The sequence below is a fragment of the Elgaria multicarinata genome, chromosome 3 (assembly GCF_023053635.1).
Source record: "Elgaria multicarinata webbii isolate HBS135686 ecotype San Diego chromosome 3, rElgMul1.1.pri, whole genome shotgun sequence".
NCBI lineage: Eukaryota > Metazoa > Chordata > Lepidosauria > Squamata > Anguidae > Elgaria > Elgaria multicarinata.
Genome location: NC_086173.1, coordinates 38,132,293 through 38,152,807, shown reverse-complemented (window position 1 = coordinate 38,152,807; position 20,515 = coordinate 38,132,293). Strand labels below are relative to the sequence as shown.

Here is a 20,515-nt window from a genome sequence, read left to right as displayed (position 1 = left end):
CTACCATTTACCAACCGTCTAGCACCCAAGTACCATCAATGGGAGTCCATAACATCCGACTCCTGGGTGCTCACTATCATCAAGACGGGATACGCCATCGAATTCGATGCCCTTCCTTTTTCTTCGGGAGTGAAGATAACAGCACCATCCCCTCCTCTACTGCTCGAGGTACAGACCTTGTTATCGAAGGGAGCCATCTCTCCCGTACCTGCGGAGGAACTCAACCAGGGATTTTTCTCCCGTTACTTCACGGTCCCGAAGAAAGATGGAGGTCTTCGTCCGATTATGGACTTAAGACAACTGAACAGATACATCACTCCAAAGAAGTTTCGTATGATAACAGTTACTTCAATCCTCCAACTGTTGCATACAGGGGTCTGGTTCGCGGTAGTAGACCTGAAGGATGCGTATTTCCACATCTCCATCAGGGAATCGCATCGAACTTACCTACGGTTCGCCATCGGCGTCGAACAGTTCCAATTCAACGTCCTCCCTTTCGGCCTCGCGACGGCGCCGAGGGTCTTCACGAAGGTGATGGCTGTTGTGTGTGCCCACCTGCGAAAAAAGGAAATACATGTTTATCCATACATAGACGACTGGCTCCTGGTAGCGGAGGACAGTCACACGCTCCAGGAGAATATAGCCACGACTCTAGAACTTTTAGAATCCCTTGGTCTGTGGGTCAACCAGGAAAAATCTATACTGACTCCTCAGCGGACGATAGACTTCATAGGAGTGACTCTGTCGTCTCGAGATGGAAGAGCTTACCTCCCGTTAGCGAGGGCAAGGACACTTCGGGATCTAATTCTCGATGTCGAAACCCAAGCAAGACCTTCGGCATGGACAATCCAACGGTTGCTGGGTTTGATGGCGGCGACTACCGCTGTCATCAGATTCGCCAGACTGCGAATGAGGATTCTTCAAGGGTGGTTCTTGAAGACCTTCGATCTTCGACACAACGCTCGCAGGACTTACCTTTCGATACCGAGTCAGGTTCGGGCGTCGTTGAAATGGTGGCTTTCGATGGAAAACCTCCTGGAAGGGATTCCTTTTCAGCAAGGAGCACCATCGCTTACCATCACGACAGATGCTTCTCTCGATGGATGGGGAGCTCACTGCAATTCGCTTACCGTCCAAGGTCGATGGTCCCCTCGGCAGAAAGGGGATCATATCAATCATCTGGAACTCTTGGCTGTGGAAAATGCTTTGAAAGCGTTTGCCCAGATCATCGAGGGCAAGGACGTTCTGATTGCAACAGACAATACCACTGTTGTCTGCTACATAAACAGGCAAGGGGGAACGAGGTCATACCCCTTAACCCGTTCTGCACTCAGGATCTGGAACTGGTGCATAAAGAGACAGACTTACCTGACTGCGATCCACGTAGCGGGGAAGGAGAACATCGTAGCGGACTCCCTAAGCAGGTCCTTCCATGTCAACCACGAATGGGAGCTCGATACCGAAGTAAGAAACAACCTCTTTCGGTATTGGGGCGATCCGGCCGTCGATGTCTTTGCCACTGCAGAAAACGCAGTCTGTACCAACTTCTGCAGCAGAGCAGGAAGCGGAAGGAACTCGCTAGGAGACGCTTTCGCAAGAACTTGGACGGGGGGACTATTATACATCTTCCCACCTTTCCCACTCCTAACAAAAGTCGTGGCCAAGATAAGAACAGACAGCACAAACTGTATTCTGATCGCGCCGTGGTGGCCTCGACAACCATGGTTCCCCCATGTTCTTCGACTGTCGAGAAGGGACTACATCGAGCTACCATCGATACCGAGCCTTCTGTCTCGACACCAAGGCAGAGTTCGACACCCAGACCTCTCGACACTCAAGATGACGGCAGGGAGAATAGTACCATAACCTCCGGTATCGAACAATTGACGGTACACAGTATTTTGACTGCGTCGAGGAAACCTTCGACAAGGAAATCGTATGCTGCTAAATGGCAGAGGTTTTCTAAGTTTGCACTGCAAATGAATCACATCGCTGAGACTTGTCCCGTCTCTGTGATTCTAGAATACCTACTCTCACTGTTCAAAGGAGGCTTAGGACTTTCGTCCATCAGGGTTCATTTAGCTGCCATCACTGCCTTTCATGAGGGTGTAGAAGGGTTCTCCCCCTTCTCCCATCCTACATCCAAGGAATTTTTAAGGGGTTTGAGAAACACCATACCAATCTCTAGAAATATCGTACCATCGTGGAGCTTGTCGGTTGTGCTCCATGCATTGACAAGAAAACCCTTTGAGCCTATGGCTACAACGAACTTAAGACTTTTAACTCTCAAGACTGTGTTCTTGGTGGCCATAACTTCAGCAAGGCGTGCAGGTGAGCTTAAAGCTCTAAGGATAGATGCTCCTTATACAATTTTTCACAATGACAAGGTTGTGTTGCGTACAGACCCATCTTTTTTACCAAAGGTTGTGACGCCTTTTCACTTGGCTCAGGACATTATTTTGCCAGCCTTTTTTCCAAACCCCACAACGCCTGCAGACACTGCTCTCCACATGTTGGACGTTAGAAGAGCTCTCTCTTTTTATAGAGCTAGAACTGAAGGATTTAGAAAATCCAAACAATTGTTTGTATGTTATGGTGAGCCTTATAAGGGACTCCCGGTGTCATGCCAGCGATTGTCACGCTGGATAGTAGAGACAATTGAACTTGCCTACTCTATCTCTAAACTAGAGATACATCGACCTGTGACAGCTCATTCAACCAGAGCGATGTCGACGTCGGTGGCCTTCAGCAGGGGTGTTCCACTTCAGGACGTTTGTAAGGCTGCGACTTGGTCCACCCCTTCTACATTTGTCAAGCATTATAGCTTGGACACTCGATCCAGACATGACTGTTCGTTTGGAAGGGCGGTGCTCTCGGAAGTGTTGAAATAGTACACCAACCCACCTCCAAAGGTTTGTGAGCTTGTTACTCGCCCATATGTGTGATGCATAGAGACCACGATGAAGAAATGCAGGTTGCTTACCTGTAACTGTAGTTCTTCGAGTGGTCATCTATGCATTCACACAACCCACCCACCATCCCCTCTTGGTGGTGTGATATTTAATAATGACATTAGTGACTAGGGATTATATTTTATCTTATTTATTGAATTACACTCATGTTTATGGGGGCACAATGCGGACTCCTGTAAACTGAGGGAAGGGCGGGAACCCCGTGGTCATGCGCGGTAGCGCGGGGGAGGGGTTCCCGCCCAAAAACGTTTCCCTAAGCTATTGGAGATTCCGGTCTGGTCTCTGCGCAGGCGCAAAGCCCATATGTGTGAATGCATAGATGACCACTCGAAGAACTACAGTTACAGGTAAGCAACCTGCATTTCTTAGTAGCCACTCAAAACCTTGGGAAGAGAAATCTAGTAGGGGAAATAACAACTACTGTCTTATTGCAACATCACATCATTAGCTGGAAGTATATGGGAAGTATATGGGTCAGACTCGTGAGAGTAAAGGTAAGGAAGAGTCAAATTTGGGGGGAGCTGCATACTCTGAAAAATGTGAGGGTTATTCTCTTCCACCCATACCCACAGTTAAAAAGAAAATTAGAAAGACCCTAAAACAAGTCTGAAATGTAAGCTTATTGGATTAAGATGAATACGTTCCAGAATAAATTTACTTTGATTATTTGAGTCTCTAAATGTCTTTATATTAGTTCACAGAGATCTGAAGCCCCACAATATCCTGATTTCTATGCCTAATGCCCATGGCAAAGTCAAAGCCATGATTTCAGACTTTGGCCTGTGTAAGAAGCTTGCTGTGGGCAGACGCAGTTTTAGTCGTCGGTCAGGAGTACCAGGTACTGAAGGCTGGATTGCTCCGGAAATACTGAGTGAGGACTGCAAAGAGAATCCGGTAAGTCCCTTGCCCTTTATAGGGCTTGCTCATCCATTACTTGTTCCACAGGAATTTTACCTGGAGTGTGATCTGAAGCACCCCTCAGGAATGTGTGACTGCCCCTTTCACCGCATTGATCTGAACTCCTTGGTTTTACAAGCTAAATCTTGCCTTTCAAACAGGATCATTCTTGCAAGACCAGAGAGATCCCACATTCAGATCAACCCAGGATCTCCTGGTTGTATCATAACCTTTTCCCTGTGGTGAAGGGAAAGGAAAAATGATGCAAAAGAGCTGCTTCCAAATTCTCCCTTGGTAGAATTTAGAGGGCCAAGTTGTGAACTGACCCTTACTGTTTCTAGTTTAGACAAAATGCTGTAAAACTTTAGAGGTAGGGTTCTTGTTGTTGAATTCAGACCTAAAGATCCAGTTTCATCCCTTCGTATTTTAAATTAGCTTGGATTTCATAGACTTCCATACTAGAATTTATTAAAAACTCATCCCAAAGCAGAATTGGCAGCATTATTTGGTCAGTATACTATGAGAGTGAGAGGGTTGTTGTGTGTGTCTGATGCCAGAGTACGAGTTTCCTAGCCCGAGGGGCTGTCCATATGCTCTGAAAGCCCCGAAATGTCTCCACGGTAGCACTGTGTCGATGATACGACACAGCAGCCACCTCAAAGCCATCACACAGCATTCCAGAGAAGCCCCGCATTTTAAAAGTTGGGGACTTACCCTGACTTTTCAGGATAGAGCGAGGTAAACATGGCGTTTCGGCCATCTAATCTTGCTCCATCCATGATGCAGAGGCGTGGCTGTGTGGATGACAGCCCCTGATTGGACGCCATGTGCCTGGGCAGAGGGCAGGGGACGGGACACGAGCTGAATGGCCACCGGAATGCCCCCACGCTGCTTTAGGCATAGGGAGAAGAGTCTCTTTTGCTGGGAAGTTTCCCTTTCTACACTTGCCTGCAGAATTGCAGGCAAGATTTTATGACGTAAGGTTGTGTGTGAAAGAGACAGCAGGGGGAAAGCCAGGGAAGGACAGGGTGTGTGGCTCCAGTACTGACGACCGCCGTAAACCCTGCCCTTGATCCTTGGCATGGAGATTTCCTGACACAACCCCGCAAAAGCGAAAATGTGTTTTGGGGGGACGCGGCACTGTCAAGACAGCCCCCCTAGTAAAGCTGGTCATGGATGACAAGCTCTTAGTTCAGCTAAATATATTCAATCAAGACTAGTTTAGCACAGTGTTAATGAAATGTTTCAGTTTGGTTTAAACTGGGTATATGTTTCTTTTGTGTGCAGTCGCAGAACACAACTAATTTGTCTGTGAAGAAATTGCATATGTACTCCTGATTACAAAATGTATGAATTTGTTCCAACTACACACACACACACACTTGAAACAGCAGCACCCAATAAGGGCGTCCAGGCAAAAGGATAAAAATCCAAGGCTGCAAGAAGGTTAATTATATTGGCAGTAAATACTGTTCAATATATTTTGAAATTAAAATAGATTCTAAGATTTTGGTTATCTGTTTTATATTTGGCTAAATGCCCAGAGGTGGCTTATGCAATGCACACTTTTGTGCTTCAAGTTCAGATTGTACTTGATTGTATTTTTTTATTTTTAGAGTTTAACTGGGGAAATGAGAACAAGTGCAAGCTTGCTGTACCTTTTCAAACTTCTTGTACCTTGGATTTTTATCTTTTTCATGTGCCTCAGTAAGTTGAAAATGCCATATTGAGTCTTTTTTTAAAAAAATGCTTCTCTTCGCAGACACATACAGTGGACATTTTTTCAGCTGGATGCGTCTTTTACTATTTGATATCAAAAGGCAATCATCCATTTGGCAAATCCCTGCAGCGGCAAGCCAACATTTTGCTGGGTGCCTACAGTCTGGACCTACTAAGTCCAGAGAAGCATGGTAAGCAAGTCAGAGTTTTCTTCTATTAGTAGCTGTGCATTCCTATTTCGTCCAACTATCATTTTGCTATTAGTGGCTTTGTGTCCTCCTTATAAAGTCTAGAAAGCCTTATGTTGTATACCAAGAGAAAATGAGATAAAATCTAGCCACAACGTTCAAGAGTGATCAGGTTGGGGTGGGGTGGGGCAAACGTCATTGCTTTTCTACACAATACTGCAAACTGAAACAGAATTTGGTTTGTGAAACGAGTTGTGTGAATGTGTCAAACATTCAGCAACTTAGCTTATTTAAAGGTACCGTAAAGGAGTCACAGAGTTCCACAATCCCTGAATAAACAGTTTTCTTCTTCTTCTGCAGAGGACATAGTTGCACGTGACTTAATAGAGCAAATGATAAGTACAGATCCTCAGAAGCGTCCTTCAGCTAAGTGTGTACTAAAACATCCATTTTTCTGGGGTTTAGAAAAGCAGCTCCAGTTTTTCCAGGTCAGTAATGACATTTCCCTCTTTCTGCTTTTTAATTTTACATGCTATAAATATAGCCAAAAATAGCACTTCAAAACCTTGTACTGTTCAAAGTATGTGAATGAGGAAATGATTGCTGCAGGTGACCTTCCCATTGGGGCTGGCACTCTGAGCTCCGCACTTTCGGAGTCTCTTGCTCCAAAGACTCAAAAGGAAGAGCAGCAGTAGCAGCAGCCTTACTGACATCGATAGGACTTCAAGGGAAAGGGGGCTCACCGTTTTCTGGTGGGCAAGGGCCCGAATAATCCTGAAGCCAAACCTGATGTGCCATTAATGTGCAATGTCAATTGCAGGATGTGAGTGACCGAATAGAAAAAGAATCGTTAGATGGTCCAATAGTCAAGGAGCTGGAGAGAGGAGGAAGAACAGTGGTGAATATGGACTGGAGAGAGCACATCACCGTCCCTTTACAAACGGGTAAAACCTTATTTTATTGCCTTCCCAGAGCAATTTAAACTTCACTGTGTAATGAATGAAGCCTGTCACTCTTCTCCTGTAGAGTAAAGAAGCCTTTACCTGTGCAAACCCAACTGTGTTGTTGTTTTAGGAGTCCAGATTACAAGGGGAAAGAAAGAAAGAAAGAAAGAAAGAAAGAAAGAAAGAAGTACGGCAGTGTTAGATCTTGTTCATTTGTTTTTGTTTTTAATTCCAGTGTTCTGTTCCTTTTTTCCCCCCAGATCTTCGAAGATTCCGATCCTATAAAGGGGGCTCAGTAAGAGATCTCCTGCGGGCAATGAGAAATAAGGTCTGTGTACTTTGAACAGCCAGTCACATGATGCATTTGAAGGCACAGTGTTGAGAGTGGGGGGACTCTTGTTTTCATAGAGTTTGGCCTCTTTCTTATGCATCCAATTAACTTGCCTTTCTTTATACCTATGCAATTGGTTCCAGGAACAAATCTGACCATTTCATTTGCATACTGTAATTCTAAACAGTTTATGTTTTAATTAGCTGCTTCTGTGGGCAAAATGTTAATTATAAATTAACAGCACGCTTGGGCCCACTAAATTGGATCAGGGCAACAGTAGTGGTGAAAAGGGGTTTAACGCTTTCCCCTGTGCTTCTCCCTCCTCACACACACACACAATCTAAACACCCACACCCACACACTGAGCTATTCACTGTATTAGAGAAAACATACAGGTATTATATGTTTTCTCCAGCGGAGTAAATAGCCCCCTGAAACCGCTGCACAGAGAGCCAGGAGACCCTGCTGAATGGGATGAACTGAGATGTGGAGCCAGTGTGGTGTAGTGGCTAAAGTGTCAGACCGGGAGTCGGGAGATCCGGGTTCAAGTCCGCACTCGGCCATGGAAACCAACTGGATGACTTTGGGCCAGTCACAGACTCTCAGCCCAACCCACCTCACAGGGTGGTTGTTGTGAGGATAAAATGGAGAGGAGGAGGATTATGCACGCTGCTTTGGGTTCTTGGAGGGAAAAGGAAGGATACAAATGGAATAAATAAATAAATAACCAAAAATCAGGCAGAGGGACCCTTCTTCCCACAGAAGACACCCAGGGAATTCCTTTAAACTGTTGCTTTAAAAATATGAATTCCTTGGAAACATCTAATTGTATCCTCTTTTTTCCACTTCTTCCAGAAACATCACTATAGAGAGCTGCCCCCTGAGGTGCAGGAGACCCTGGGTACTGTCCCAGATGATTTTGTACATTACTTTACATTGCGTTTCCCTCACCTTCTTCTGCATACCTATCATGCTATGCGAATCTGCTGCCAGGAAAGACTATTCCAGCCTTATTATATGCAAGACTCTGATGGGCAGATTCTTCCTGGAGATGCTGTTTGAAAGATGGAGAGCCTTTGTTCTTTGCACATACGGGGCTGTGAAACAGGCCCGTCCTTCGCAGGGTGACTGGAGGGATTTCCATAGAGTGAAAAAGCCTCTTTGAGAGATCCAGACTTCTCAAACGTGCCTTGTACTCTGCCTGCTCTAACTCAGGAAGAGGACTCCAGGTTGGAATCCAAGGAAGGAGACGTGGTAACTTGCACACAGCTTTATACCGCGGAAGAGAGGAGCAGCGAAATGGCAGCTCCTAAGAAGAAAAAGTGAAGTGGAGTATAAAATAGTTCAGCTTGACACAAGCATCATTATGATCTCAGAAATACCTACACTGTATGCTCTTTTTTTATACTGGCATTCAGGCTTTACTGCACAGAATCATAAACAATTATTGACTGGAACTATAACATTGCCAAGCACCTTCCGGATCTCAGGAAGGAGCCACCTAAGTGTAGCACATTATTTCCGTCCCCTATTGTACCACTGCCATACTGTGCACTTAAAACAGACACGGTTGGTTTTTAAAGGGAATACGTTAGCGCAAACATGCCAGTGGTTGGAGTGAAAAGTATGAATCTTCAAACATTAGTCTCTGAGTACTTTTGCATACACCTGAAGTTGTCATTGAAATTGCCAACTGGAAGCATTACTCCAAATGCGATGAGTTCACAGATATGCAAGACTACATGGCATGGTATTACCAAAAAAAAAAATCCAGATATTTCTGGAACAAGCTTTGGCTTAGGTCACAAGTACTGGAAATCCCTTATACTTTTGGAGAAATCTATTCAGATGCTGTTTCTGATTTCTTTTACAAGAATGTGAGTAGCTGGTAGATGTGATTTAGATGCAACAGTCAATACAGTTAGAAGGGCTCCTTAATTCTGTTTGTAAGGTTAAGGGATCAATCCTAAGCTCCCGAGGAGAACCACTGAAGGGCTTTTTGATGTTGTAGATGTTCCCCTCTGCCTATGGAGAGGGAGACCTGCCCACAAAGGCCCTCCCTGGATAGTGGCCAAGGCTCTGCCACCATTGCTGCTCCGCTTGTGGCAGGGGGAGTTAAATAAAGGAGTGTGTCCTCTTTCTCCACCTCCTCTTCAACCTCCACCCCTGGTAACCTTCATGCCAGTGGGTGGAGCTTGTCAAAGGGGCAGAGCTTGGGGTGAGGGGAGAAGCCCACAGAGGTCCCCAAACTATCCACAGGCCGGATGGGCAACCTCTGCTGACTGAATGAGGCGTGCAGGTTGCCTTCCCCTGCCTTGGATCCACTGGATCCAAAGCTCCCTCTTTCCCCTGACAGGCCCCGGAAAGGGCAAAGAAGTGCATAAACTCTGGAGCCAGTGTATTTATTTTCCTTGTATTGAAGCCAGTGGGCATAAACAAAAATTTTAAAAAGAAACTCATCAATAAAAAAGGTGTGGGGGGGAAGTGGGGGGAAGGACACTCACACCCACACCTTTTACAGTGGCTGGAATGAGTCCAGCAGGGCTTTAGGGAGTGCAGTGGTTTATTCCACCCCCACCCCCAAGCCCCCCTAGGAATGCTCTGCAAACTGTTAATCTAGAGGCAGCAGGATTTAACAGGAGAAAACAGGGCTGGATATAAATTATCTTTTAAAAACTACAGTAAAACCTGGTATTTTTTTTAACTGAGGTTCTGTCAAGCAGTAGAAACACCAGTTTCATGTCTACACAGGATCCTCCTGGAAAGCTAAAATGAGAGGTATCTGCTTCCCATTTTGAAGGATGCATTTTTCATTTTCAGTGTCCCTAAAACTGTGGTGCACGTTGCATGTGCAGCATTAAGAATTCCCGGTGATGTTCTCCAAAGTTTCAACATCCTATTTGTAGTATTCTTTTACAAAATATTTATTTTACATATTTATATTTATTTAATTTTTACTACAAAGTGGTACCACATTGAAATGGTACGGGTATAAAGCATGCCAAATCTTTTTAATTATAAGAAAAAAAGAAGAAAATTCTCTCTGGTGCAGTAATCATATTTTTAAAAGTGGACAAGAAAAAGGTATACTGCATCTTTTCAACCAACTTGTGCATTTTTATTAAATCTGGATAAAAATCTTTTAATTATAAGGAAACCTTTAATCTGTGTGGCTGTACTCTTGTGTGTCTTAAATGAGTAAATTATTAATGGTTATTTGTATGATTGGGCATTGATATGGGTATGTGGATTTTGCTTTCTCTTTTGTTCTATTCATTACAGGGAAATGGATTTTTCTAGTTTTATAATGCAGTGGCAGATATTAAGGTAAGATATCCAAATACAGATGTTACAGGACTGTAAAGCTTGAAAATAATAGTAGTCTTAACCTAACTTAATTGAAATGGTATTTCATATTTTTGTAGTTCTTCTGTACAGTACTTTTATATTTCTTCTGAATAAGAACTTCACACAGATAAAGAATAAAAATAGATTTTGAAACAGTTGCGTGGTGTCCTTTCATTTTAAAATGGCATGCACCATCTTTCTCCATAACAGGAAGGTCCCACAGCCCCACTCCTTAAAAGAACTGCCATTGGGCCCTTCCCTTCCCTTCCACTCCTTGGTATGCACACTGCTTGCATGTCAGCCAAGCCCTCTTCCCCGCAAGCCAGGGGCCCTCTCAAACAGGAATTAAATGGAACTTCAAGCTCCCAGATTGAAGAGTAGAGTTTGTGAGTTCCGTGTTCCACCCGATGGTTTATCCATATGATGTAGGAAAATGTACGGGTGGGGCGGACGCCACATGGCGATCCTTTTGTGCCTAGTCAAGTTTGTTTAAGGGGGGAACATGCCTGGTATTTTTACATATTGTACAATGACAGCAGTCTTTATAAAGGATCTGGGATGCATATTGCTAGGGATTACATTATGCAGTAATACAGCATACATTTTGATTAAGCAATCAAATAACTGGTTTTTCATTTCCTGTCCATTTTTTTTAAAAAAAACATTTATAAACAGAACTAAATGAAAACTATTAGCAGAGGGGGGCAGAAATCCCCAGGGCACATGGCAAGCTGCTGAACATGAAAGTTTGCCACATGAAGACAGCCACCACAGGGAACAATTAAAAGCACCTGCCATAAAGAAAAGGGGCGGGAGCTAAGCATTCCAAATTTAGAACTACAGCCCAAAGAATTTCAGTTACACCAATTAATACATTCATATCATCAGGGAGATTTTCATTGGATAGAGATAGGATATACAGAAGTATAGGATTTTCCTATTAATGAGATCATGGTAATTCTATCTGCATTAAAACATCTACATGGAATCAGAAATCTTTTCATCAATGCAACTTTTGTGGTGTGGAAACTTTTGTGGCAAAAATATTAGTGTTTGCAGTATCCCCTTTAATGCCCTTTATGTTTCATCCAGGTTTTAAAGGCAATCACATTAATATAGTCTATAAAGCAACCACGTGGTTTGTAATTTAGAACCTCCCAGCCCATATAGTTCAACGGGACAGTGCCCTCTAGTGGGCAATTTATAGCGCAATTTCACCTGCACACAGTAGGAAATCCCAACATATTTCAGAAGGAAACAGGTTTTCCAAGGTTTATTTTTGAACAGTTGAACGGGGAAACAGAGCAGGAGATGCACAGGAGACTCACAATGTAGTCAAAATGACTCAAGAACTTCCGTGAATGGCCAATTGCAAGTGTGCTATAAATCGCTCATTTAAAGAAGACTCATGTCTTCAAAGAAATTAACAATGTGACCAAACAAAACATTACCAAGACTGGCAATTTGGGATATATTTGACTTACAGTCCACCCTGCATAAAGATTTTGCAGTCTTTAGAAGTAGCAAGAACAACAATTGCTAATTCAGTGGACTTTTCTATCAAAGCTTGGTTTCAAAGACTTTGGGATCATTTATGAATGGACAAGCTTACCCACCATATGAAGGATGTTAAAGATCATGCAAACACACACACACACACACACACACACACACGTACGTTACACAACATGGTACCCATTTTTATGGTCAGTGAACATTTTGTAATTCTGTACGCTGCATCCTGTGTTTGATTATTTTAACTTTTTCAAGCTATGTTTAGCCCATGTTCATGGTACTGAAATAATGACATAAAAATACAGTTTTAAAAAAGAAAGAACATGGGTACCCACCGCGTGGCAATTTTTGTGTGTGCACCAGCCCTCATAGTTTCAGTTCATTTTTGATTGCAATGTAGAGACTTCTCTGCTCTAGCCCCACATTGAGGTGGAATAATATTGTCAAAACTACCTGTGTGCCAAAATGAGATGATCCCATGTAAATTTAAAATGTAATGTCTGAGAGCCAGTTTAGTGCATCCATTTCCCCACAGTACACAGGGGGCATGGGATCCTAGGCTTGAATTACTTCCTTACTGGATTGCATAGCTGATAAAGTAAATGGATGTCAGGTGGAAAGAAACAGAAAAATGTGCTGCACTAGCTTATTGACAGTATGGGAAATATGCCATAAGGATGTGCAGTAAGTCACAAAAGATATACATGAGTCAGCATCTTCTGCCATCCACATGGGGGCAGTAATAGGGACAGACGGACAAATAATTCTTGCAATACGAAAAATATTGAAGGGGGTTGCGAGTAGAAAAAAGTGCTTCTGATGGTTTCGATTTCTTCATAAAGAGGATGTTTGCAGCCAGGTTTCATTCCCAAATGCCTTACTAAGGAGCACCTCCCCCCTCCCCAGCCACCAGCATGAAGAACCAAGCAAAACAAACAGCAGTTAAAACATCATCACCAATTATAATAAAAAACCCTATCAGCCACAGCCGACTAAAAATCATATCATCAGGATGTCCACCAGAATAAATCAGTCTTAAAATTCCAGAAAGGGTCCCAGACAAACCTCTCTTGGGAGGGTTTAGGCACTCTTTGCTGGAAGAAAATATTCAAAGCTTGGGTCTAGTTCTCTAACTAAATCCTTTTCAGGATTTCCTGGGGGGTGGGGTCACATGAAGAGTGAATTTACCCAGCAGTTTTGAAGGAAACAGATGAGAATCCTTTGCACGTCTGTTCCCTAGAGTCAAGATGCCAACTGAAATTGCTGCCTGACCCTATATCCTTTTTCTTAGATGTAAGCCCCACTATGCTCAGTGAAACTTAAGTGCATACAACTGCTGCCTTACGGCTGCAGCTGCCCCTTTGCTAGTACATGCCACACCTAGTGGCCAATGTGGGATTAGTACTGGCCATGAAGCTTTGCCAAGGCTTGGTGGAAGAGCACATGCTTTGCACACAAAAGGGCCCAGGCTGGAAACAACTTAAAATCCCGAGAGCTGTAGCCATTGTCGGAGCAAATAATGCTGAACGAGAGGACCAGATGTCTGGCTCCATTATTGGAGTGAGGTGGTGACCCCACGTGAGTATAGCAAATTTTGCTTCCATTTAAAGGTGACAAGTAAGTGTGGGAAAATCCATCAATGAAAGAGCTGTTCAAAATTTGGGGCTGTTAAATGAACAGAAAGCCCCAGGGTGAGTGAGTAGTGGCGCTGCGTCGACCACACAACCTAGCGGCCACTGCACACCGAGTGAGGCAAGTATGGCACATCCACTCTCTATTCTCGCTCTGGAGTCACGGCGGCAGCGGCATGGCCGGGTGGATGGCGATCCCTGATTGGTCACCAGCCACCTGGGCAGAGAGCAGGCCTGGCGAGCCTAAAGCCCGCCCTGCCACCCATCATCTAGATCAGTCTTCCTCACCCTGGGGTGCTCCAGATGTGTTGGACTGCACCTCCCAGAATGCCCCAGCCAGCTGGCTGGGGCATTCTGGGAGGTGCAGTCCAACACATCTGGAGCGCCCCAGGGTGAGGAAGGCTGATCTAGATTATTTGCTGCCATCCTGCACCAGCAATACTGTGGAGTTTGGCGACAAAGCAACGCAAACTTGGCGCTCTGAAGACAGCCCCTCTGTCAGCCCTTACATCTCTTGCCTTCTAAGAAGAGTCACCAGCACTGGGTGGGGAAAAGAAAATCTCAGAGACGAAACTACCTGAATCCTCCAGCACTGATTCTAGAACAGTGCTATTTTTGAGGCATCACCCATTCCAGCCACTTAATGTTGCAGTATGGGGAGGGGAATTCCAAAGTTATTATTATTATTATTTATTTATATAGCACCATCAATGTACAAAGTGGGTGCACCAGGTTAGAACAACAACTCCTTCATGCTACATGTGCACACTTCCAGCGTATTGCCACACTACAGCAACCACCTTAGGATGCACGCATTCAACATGTGGCTCCCAAAGATAACACTCAAAGCTTATTTCTGAGAATTTTGTTCATCTAATTCTTTCGGACAATACAATGACAAGATGCATGTGGGTGTGGTTGACAACTTCAAAGCATCTTGATGATTGCTGCTGCTTGCAGTTGTCAGTTAGGGTGTTCAGCTGTACAGTGACAAAGGATGAGTAAATGACCTGAAAGTTCATGTGGCTAAAGAACAGTTCTCCAAGACAACCCTAAATCCTTGTTTCGGAGAAACCCAGCTCATCTAATGCACTTTGACAATAGAGCCAACCAGATGCGTCTGGGCAAGACTGGTTCAGTTCCTTTGTGGTTGCTCCCAGCTTTGGGTGTTCATTCACACATGGTCAAAGGCATACAGTTCAATCCTCCCTCTGGGGATCTCCTCTGAGGGAAGCTCAGAAGGCGGCAGTGAGGGAAAGGGCCTTCTCAGTGGTGGCCTCCAATGGTGGAATGATCTCCCCAATAAGGCTTGCCTGGTGCCAACATTGTTCTCTTTTCAGCACCTTTCTCTTTTCTCAGGCATTTGGCACCATACAATGAGTTTTAATCAGGTCCTGGATTTGTGTTATGGTTATGGTTGATTGCTCAAAGTTGTTTTTAGACATATGTTGCCTTCATGGATACTGTTTGTTTGTGTGCTTTATGTAAGTGGTTTGTATACTATATTTGAATATTTTTTAATCTTTGTAAACCATCCAGAGATGGCTATGGGGTGGTATGGAAATGCAATATATAAATAATGATAATAACTGTGATATTGAAATCCAAGACAAAACTATGTATAGAAAAATCAAGCTAATGAGACTGAACCGAATACTATCACTTTCGGTAATCCCTGTCATAGATTGTAAGAAATAGGGAGCTCACCATCATGGTGCATCTTTTAAAAGAAAACCCTCGAGTGTCTTGAAAACATAAAACTTCCATATTGTTGTTGTGCACCAAAATACATACAACACATACCACACCATCTTTGGAATATAGGAAGCTGCCTTATACTGAATCAGACCATTGGACTAACTGGTTCAGTACTAAGAGTGACTCCCCAGGGTTTCATAAGACTCTTTTCCAGTCCTACTTAGAGATTAAACAGGACTTTTGGCATGCAAAGCATGTGCTCTTGCATGGCGTTACAGTCCCTCCCTTCTGCTTCTCATTCAGTGACTCACTGAAATAAGCATAGCAAGAGAATAGTTACTAATCATACATCAAATAATAATTTCCATTGGTTGTATCCAATGTCAGCCCTACTTAAGTTAGACCTGGTGTCGTCCAGGCTCTCTGCCCCTCCTGATTTTTTAATTTTGTTTCCTTTTTATTTTTTAATTAACTGGGAGGCTAACATGCTACAAATAAAGGACTGTCCTCCAGCACCATCTGTATATGAATTCAAACAGTAATTTTATGTTTTAAGCTTACCTCTGCCTTATACCAAGGTTCTTGGGCAAATTACTTTTCTTTTAGTCTCGCCAGTTTGAATTCTGGAAAATGAGTGTTCTGTGACCAGCCATGTCATCCCATGGCAGTCATTTTGTGAGAGCACCCACAGGACTCTCAAAATTCCAAATGTATCCATTGACTGAAAATAGTTGGGGACTCCTGAGTTAGACTAACATTGCTTACAATCTTGCATAAGTATTCGTGTGTGCGTGCACACACACCTTTGACTTGTCCACATTCCGTTGTATTCCAACCTGGAATTAAAGGTGAGTTAATTAGGATTTCTTCTCACTAACCTACATAAAATAGTCCATAACGCTGAAGTGGGGAAAGAATCGATATGTTCTACAAAATGATTTACAAATACAAAACTAAGAGGTCTTGATTGCATCCAATAGCGTACCATTAAATCCATTATTTCAAAAGTGAAAGAACATGGCACAACCATGACTCTGCCTAGAGAAGGCTGTCCACCAAAACTCAGTGACTGGATAAGGAGGGCATTAGTCAGAGAAGCAACCAAGAGCCAATGGTAACTCTGAAGGAGCTGGAGAGATCCACAGCTGAGATGGGAGAAACCATCCTTGGGACAACTATCACCCAGGGCGTTACTAGACGAGGCTCTAGCGCGCGTTACCTTCCGCAGTCACGTCGAGGCTTCCAGATGACGTTCACGAGGATCCGCCGTTATCCCGCGGTGAAGCCTCTTTCTCCCGACTTTAAAAAAGTGAGTTTTAGGACGCCTTTTCCTGCTGTCCCGCAGTAATTCGGAGTACGTGTGGGAGGATGTGAGGTCACTGCGGTCCGCACTGGGCAGGAAAAGGCGTGCTAAGGGGGAGTGGTCAGCGGCTTCGGTCAAGCCGCCTCCGCCATTTGCGCGCAGTCCGGCAGCTGGGGCAGCGCGGCGGAGCGGCTTTTTTTTTTTATTTCCCCAGTGACAGTTTGCGCAGGAACGGAGGACCGGAAAAGTGGCTGGTGACTCCTTGCGGTGGGCAGCTACCGTGGCCGCATAATGGCGGTGCTGTACGCTGCCTGTTAGTGTGGGTACCAGGCTGGCAGAGGGCAGAGCTGTTTGTGGGCTGCTGCCATGGCTACGGCCAGATGTGGGTTGGCTCCTTGGGATGGGGCACAGAGGCGGTCATCGCCGCCGACACCTCAGAGGCATGATGGGAGATGTAGGCACAGAGTGGCCATGCAGACGATTGACCTCGGGTCATATGACACCTGCCACGACCCCCATCAGGAAGTGAGCGCATCAATGTTGACCCTCAACAGCACCAGCAGCACTTCGGCTGGCACTGGCACTGCCGCCGCTGCCGCCGCCAGGGCCGGCGGCGGCATCGCTGACGGCTGCGCAAGTTTGCGGTCTTTCGGACGTGCGCAAACCGTGCAGCGAGCGAAAAAAAAAGCCGCGGCAATCAGGCCGGTGTGGCTGCGCAACCGTTCTCGCGGCGGCAGCAGCACAACCGGCGCAAACTTCCGCCACAAATCGAAGGCAGGTGTGGATGATGAGGCGTCACGGCTGAACGGGAAAAGCCGCTTTCACCGCTCCTCAACGACGGAACACCCGGTACGTCTAGCAACGCCCCCAGATGCTCCACAAAGCTGGGCTTTATGGAAAAGTGGCAAAAAGAAAGCCATTGCTGTGGGGTGGGGGGAACCATATCAAATTCCGTTTGGATTTTGCCAGAAGGCATGTAGGGGACACAGCAAACATGCGGGAAAAGGTTCTCTGGTCTGATGAGACCAAAATTGAACTTTTTAGCCTTAGCACAAAACACTATGTGTGGCAAAAAGCCAACAGTGCTCATCGCCCTGAGAGCACCGTCCGCACTATGAAGCATGGTGGTGGCAACATCATGTTGTGGAGATGTTTTTCATCAGCAGGGCGTGGCAAGCTGTTCAGGATTGAGGGCAAAATGGATGGAGCCAAAGACAGGGCAATTCTAGAGGAAAACCTGTTTCAGTTTGCAAGGGACCTTGGACTACATTTGCCTTTCAGCAGGACAATGACCTTAAACACACAGCCAAAGTTACACTGGAGTGGTTCAAAAACAAGAACCTGAGTGTCTAAGAATGCCCCAGTCAAAGGCCATACCTCAATCCAATTGAGAATCTGTGGCAAGACTTGAATATTGCTGTTCACCGATGGTGGACAAGTGGGTCCCATGCCCCCCACCCAGGGACAAGTCAGAGCTGTGTGGGTGAATACTTATGTAAGGCATTGTATGTCCTAAGTGCAAACTTTGTGGGAAAGACGGTTAGCTTAGCAAAACATCTCTGCTGGAAGAAAATTTCCCGCAGTGATGGTCACTCTCATACCTATCTATCATGGCCAAAAGAAGCAAAAACAGAATGATAACTTTTGTTATGCTTTATTCATAACAAAAATTATTTGTTATGAATTAAGCAACAAGAACAATTACCGCATCAAGTTAAGAAAACGTAGCATACTGAAATCACAGATCATTTTCTTAGGCCCATGATGTTGGCTAGATATGATTTATAGAAGAGCTGGTAGAACTGTCCACAGTTCTGAGGCAGTATGATTTTACATACCCTGGCTGTCCAGACCCCTCCTTTTCTGACAAAACGAAACAAAATGCTGCCTGGAACCAGCCAATCCAAGCACCCTTCCTCCCCGTGACCCACCCCACCCCATCCCGCTACATGAATTACTTTCCGCCCTTCCTTGCTAGAAAGCAAGAGAGGTGCACAGAGGCGGCTGCAGCTTTTCACGCACTCCACAGTCTACCGCCCCCACCCCCCCTGCTCCGGCCCCAAATAGGCAAAGGTAAGAGAAACCATCTCGCATTTAGTGCACATTTGAGGCTGCTGGGTGGGGGGCATGGGACCCTCTTCCAGTTTTCTGCACCAAGTATAAGGCTCACTCTCTCGGAACTAGAGGTGGCAAAGGACGCCGTGCCGCGCCGTATCTTTCCCAGTGTGCGTCAGACTTGTTGGCCAGGCAATTATCTCAGCTACTTTTGTTAGCAGAACCACCTCCATTTTTAACAGGAAACTGTAAAATCTCCATTGCACTCCAAGCAAAATGTCAAAATGCCCTGTATGAGAATGTCTCCTTGTGTGCGTCCTTGCATCCTTGATTACTAATATAAACAAGAGTCCTGGCTCCAGCTGTCTGTGTTGAAGTTAACTCTCTGTAACTTACTGTCAGGCCAAAGGTATTGTTTACAGGACTGTTTAGCATAATTAACTATGCCTCAGTGTTATGTTCTGATTGGTTAATGCTGCTACTGGGCCCTGCCCCTTGAAAGCTTTAATACTGTACCATATTCCCTATGTCTTTTGTCTGATTGCTCCCTTTGAAGAGACCAGGCCTTGATTACTAATCAATAAAGCGCTTTTGAACCCTCTGTCGCTGGAATGGTGGAGTCGTGCTTAAGGGCTGTTTGGATCTCGTCCTTGGGTGAAAAGAACATTGATCTAACACTTTTGAGTAAACCAGATCATGTAAGAAGGAGACTGTTCCTTCCCTTTCTACAAATCAGCATCTCGGAGTTTGCTATTTTGGGAGCCGACTTGGAGCCTTTTGCTGATTCAACATTGCTACCCAAGGTAAGATGCTTCTTTGAGCCAGCATCGGGTTTACCAGGAAACCACATGAAACAACGGTGTCAGGCATCAAATTTAAAAGGAAATGCCATTTCCTGCCTTCAGTCTCTCTCTTCCCCACCCCCACCAGCCTGTTTTAAAGAATTCTAATCAAGATCAGGAATGCACTATACAGGCGTGCAGCATTAGATACAGGAGTACTGAAGGCGGCAGCAGTTTTTAAGGGATAATCCCATTTTAAAAAAAATGCATTAGTTGCTGACTGAGCTGTTGTATTTACTATGGCTCAACTGAGTAGAAGGCACATTTGCTATTGCATTTCAATTTGCAAGGACCTTGTACATTTTTCTGGGTAAGGCTTTTTTCACCCAAGAATCACAGTGGAACTTCCTATATAGGCTGGGCAGCTTGTGACACACAAGTACAGCGCCCTCTGCACACAAATCCAAGTCTCTGTTAATAGGGAAAGGAATGGCAGCCCAAAATCTGATTTGAACACTAGGCAAATAAAATTCAGATTGCTGTCGTTGACCTTATGGCAATTGTATTTAGCAGACTTGGGCAAAAGCCATTTTCTTTATTGATTAATTAAGTGTGATATTGAATGTGAGTTATGTAAATATTAATAACTATCATCATCATCATCATTATGTATTACTAAGCACCTAATCTTATTATGAACGTTATCTCATTGAAATTATATTATATTAACACAGTCTTGAAAATAAAATTTAAAAATAAGAAAGCCATTTTCTCTTACATGAGTCATTCCGGTCCCATCTTGAGAAACCCTTTAAAATACATGAAACTTATGGATTGAAACACAGTACTTTGCTGCCCCCTTTTTGGCATTATACACCAAGGATAATAAAACAGCATGGGAAGTTATTACAGGTGGTGAGGAAACCATGGTGTCCTTTTCTCCCCATCATTCACTTAACCCTGTAAAATCTTTTAGCTACATTTTCCACAACCCTAAAGCACAGCTTTGCTTCTCTCCCTGTTCGAAATCTTTTAAACACTGCTATGGTTTGTTTATTTATTTATTACATTTTTATACCGCCCAATAGCCGAAGCTCTCTGGGCAGTTCACAAGTTTTGCAAGGTTTGTTTG

General features: G+C 44.5%; 1 protein-coding gene across 1 annotated transcript in view; it reads left to right on the top strand.

The window, feature by feature from the left end:
* Positions 1 to 10,552, top strand: part of ERN1 (endoplasmic reticulum to nucleus signaling 1) — a 69,597-nt gene extending 59,045 nt beyond the window's left edge. Inside the window, exons 17-22 of the mRNA XM_063119999.1 lie at positions 3,667 to 3,866; positions 5,632 to 5,779; positions 6,137 to 6,264; positions 6,597 to 6,720; positions 6,981 to 7,048; positions 7,907 to 10,552. Coding sequence (XP_062976069.1) covers positions 3,667 to 3,866; positions 5,632 to 5,779; positions 6,137 to 6,264; positions 6,597 to 6,720; positions 6,981 to 7,048; positions 7,907 to 8,113 — 875 coding nt within the window. The 3' untranslated portion in view covers positions 8,114 to 10,552. The remainder of the gene's footprint in view (positions 1 to 3,666; positions 3,867 to 5,631; positions 5,780 to 6,136; positions 6,265 to 6,596; positions 6,721 to 6,980; positions 7,049 to 7,906) is intronic.
* The last annotated feature ends 9,963 nt before the right edge of the window (positions 10,553 to 20,515 follow it).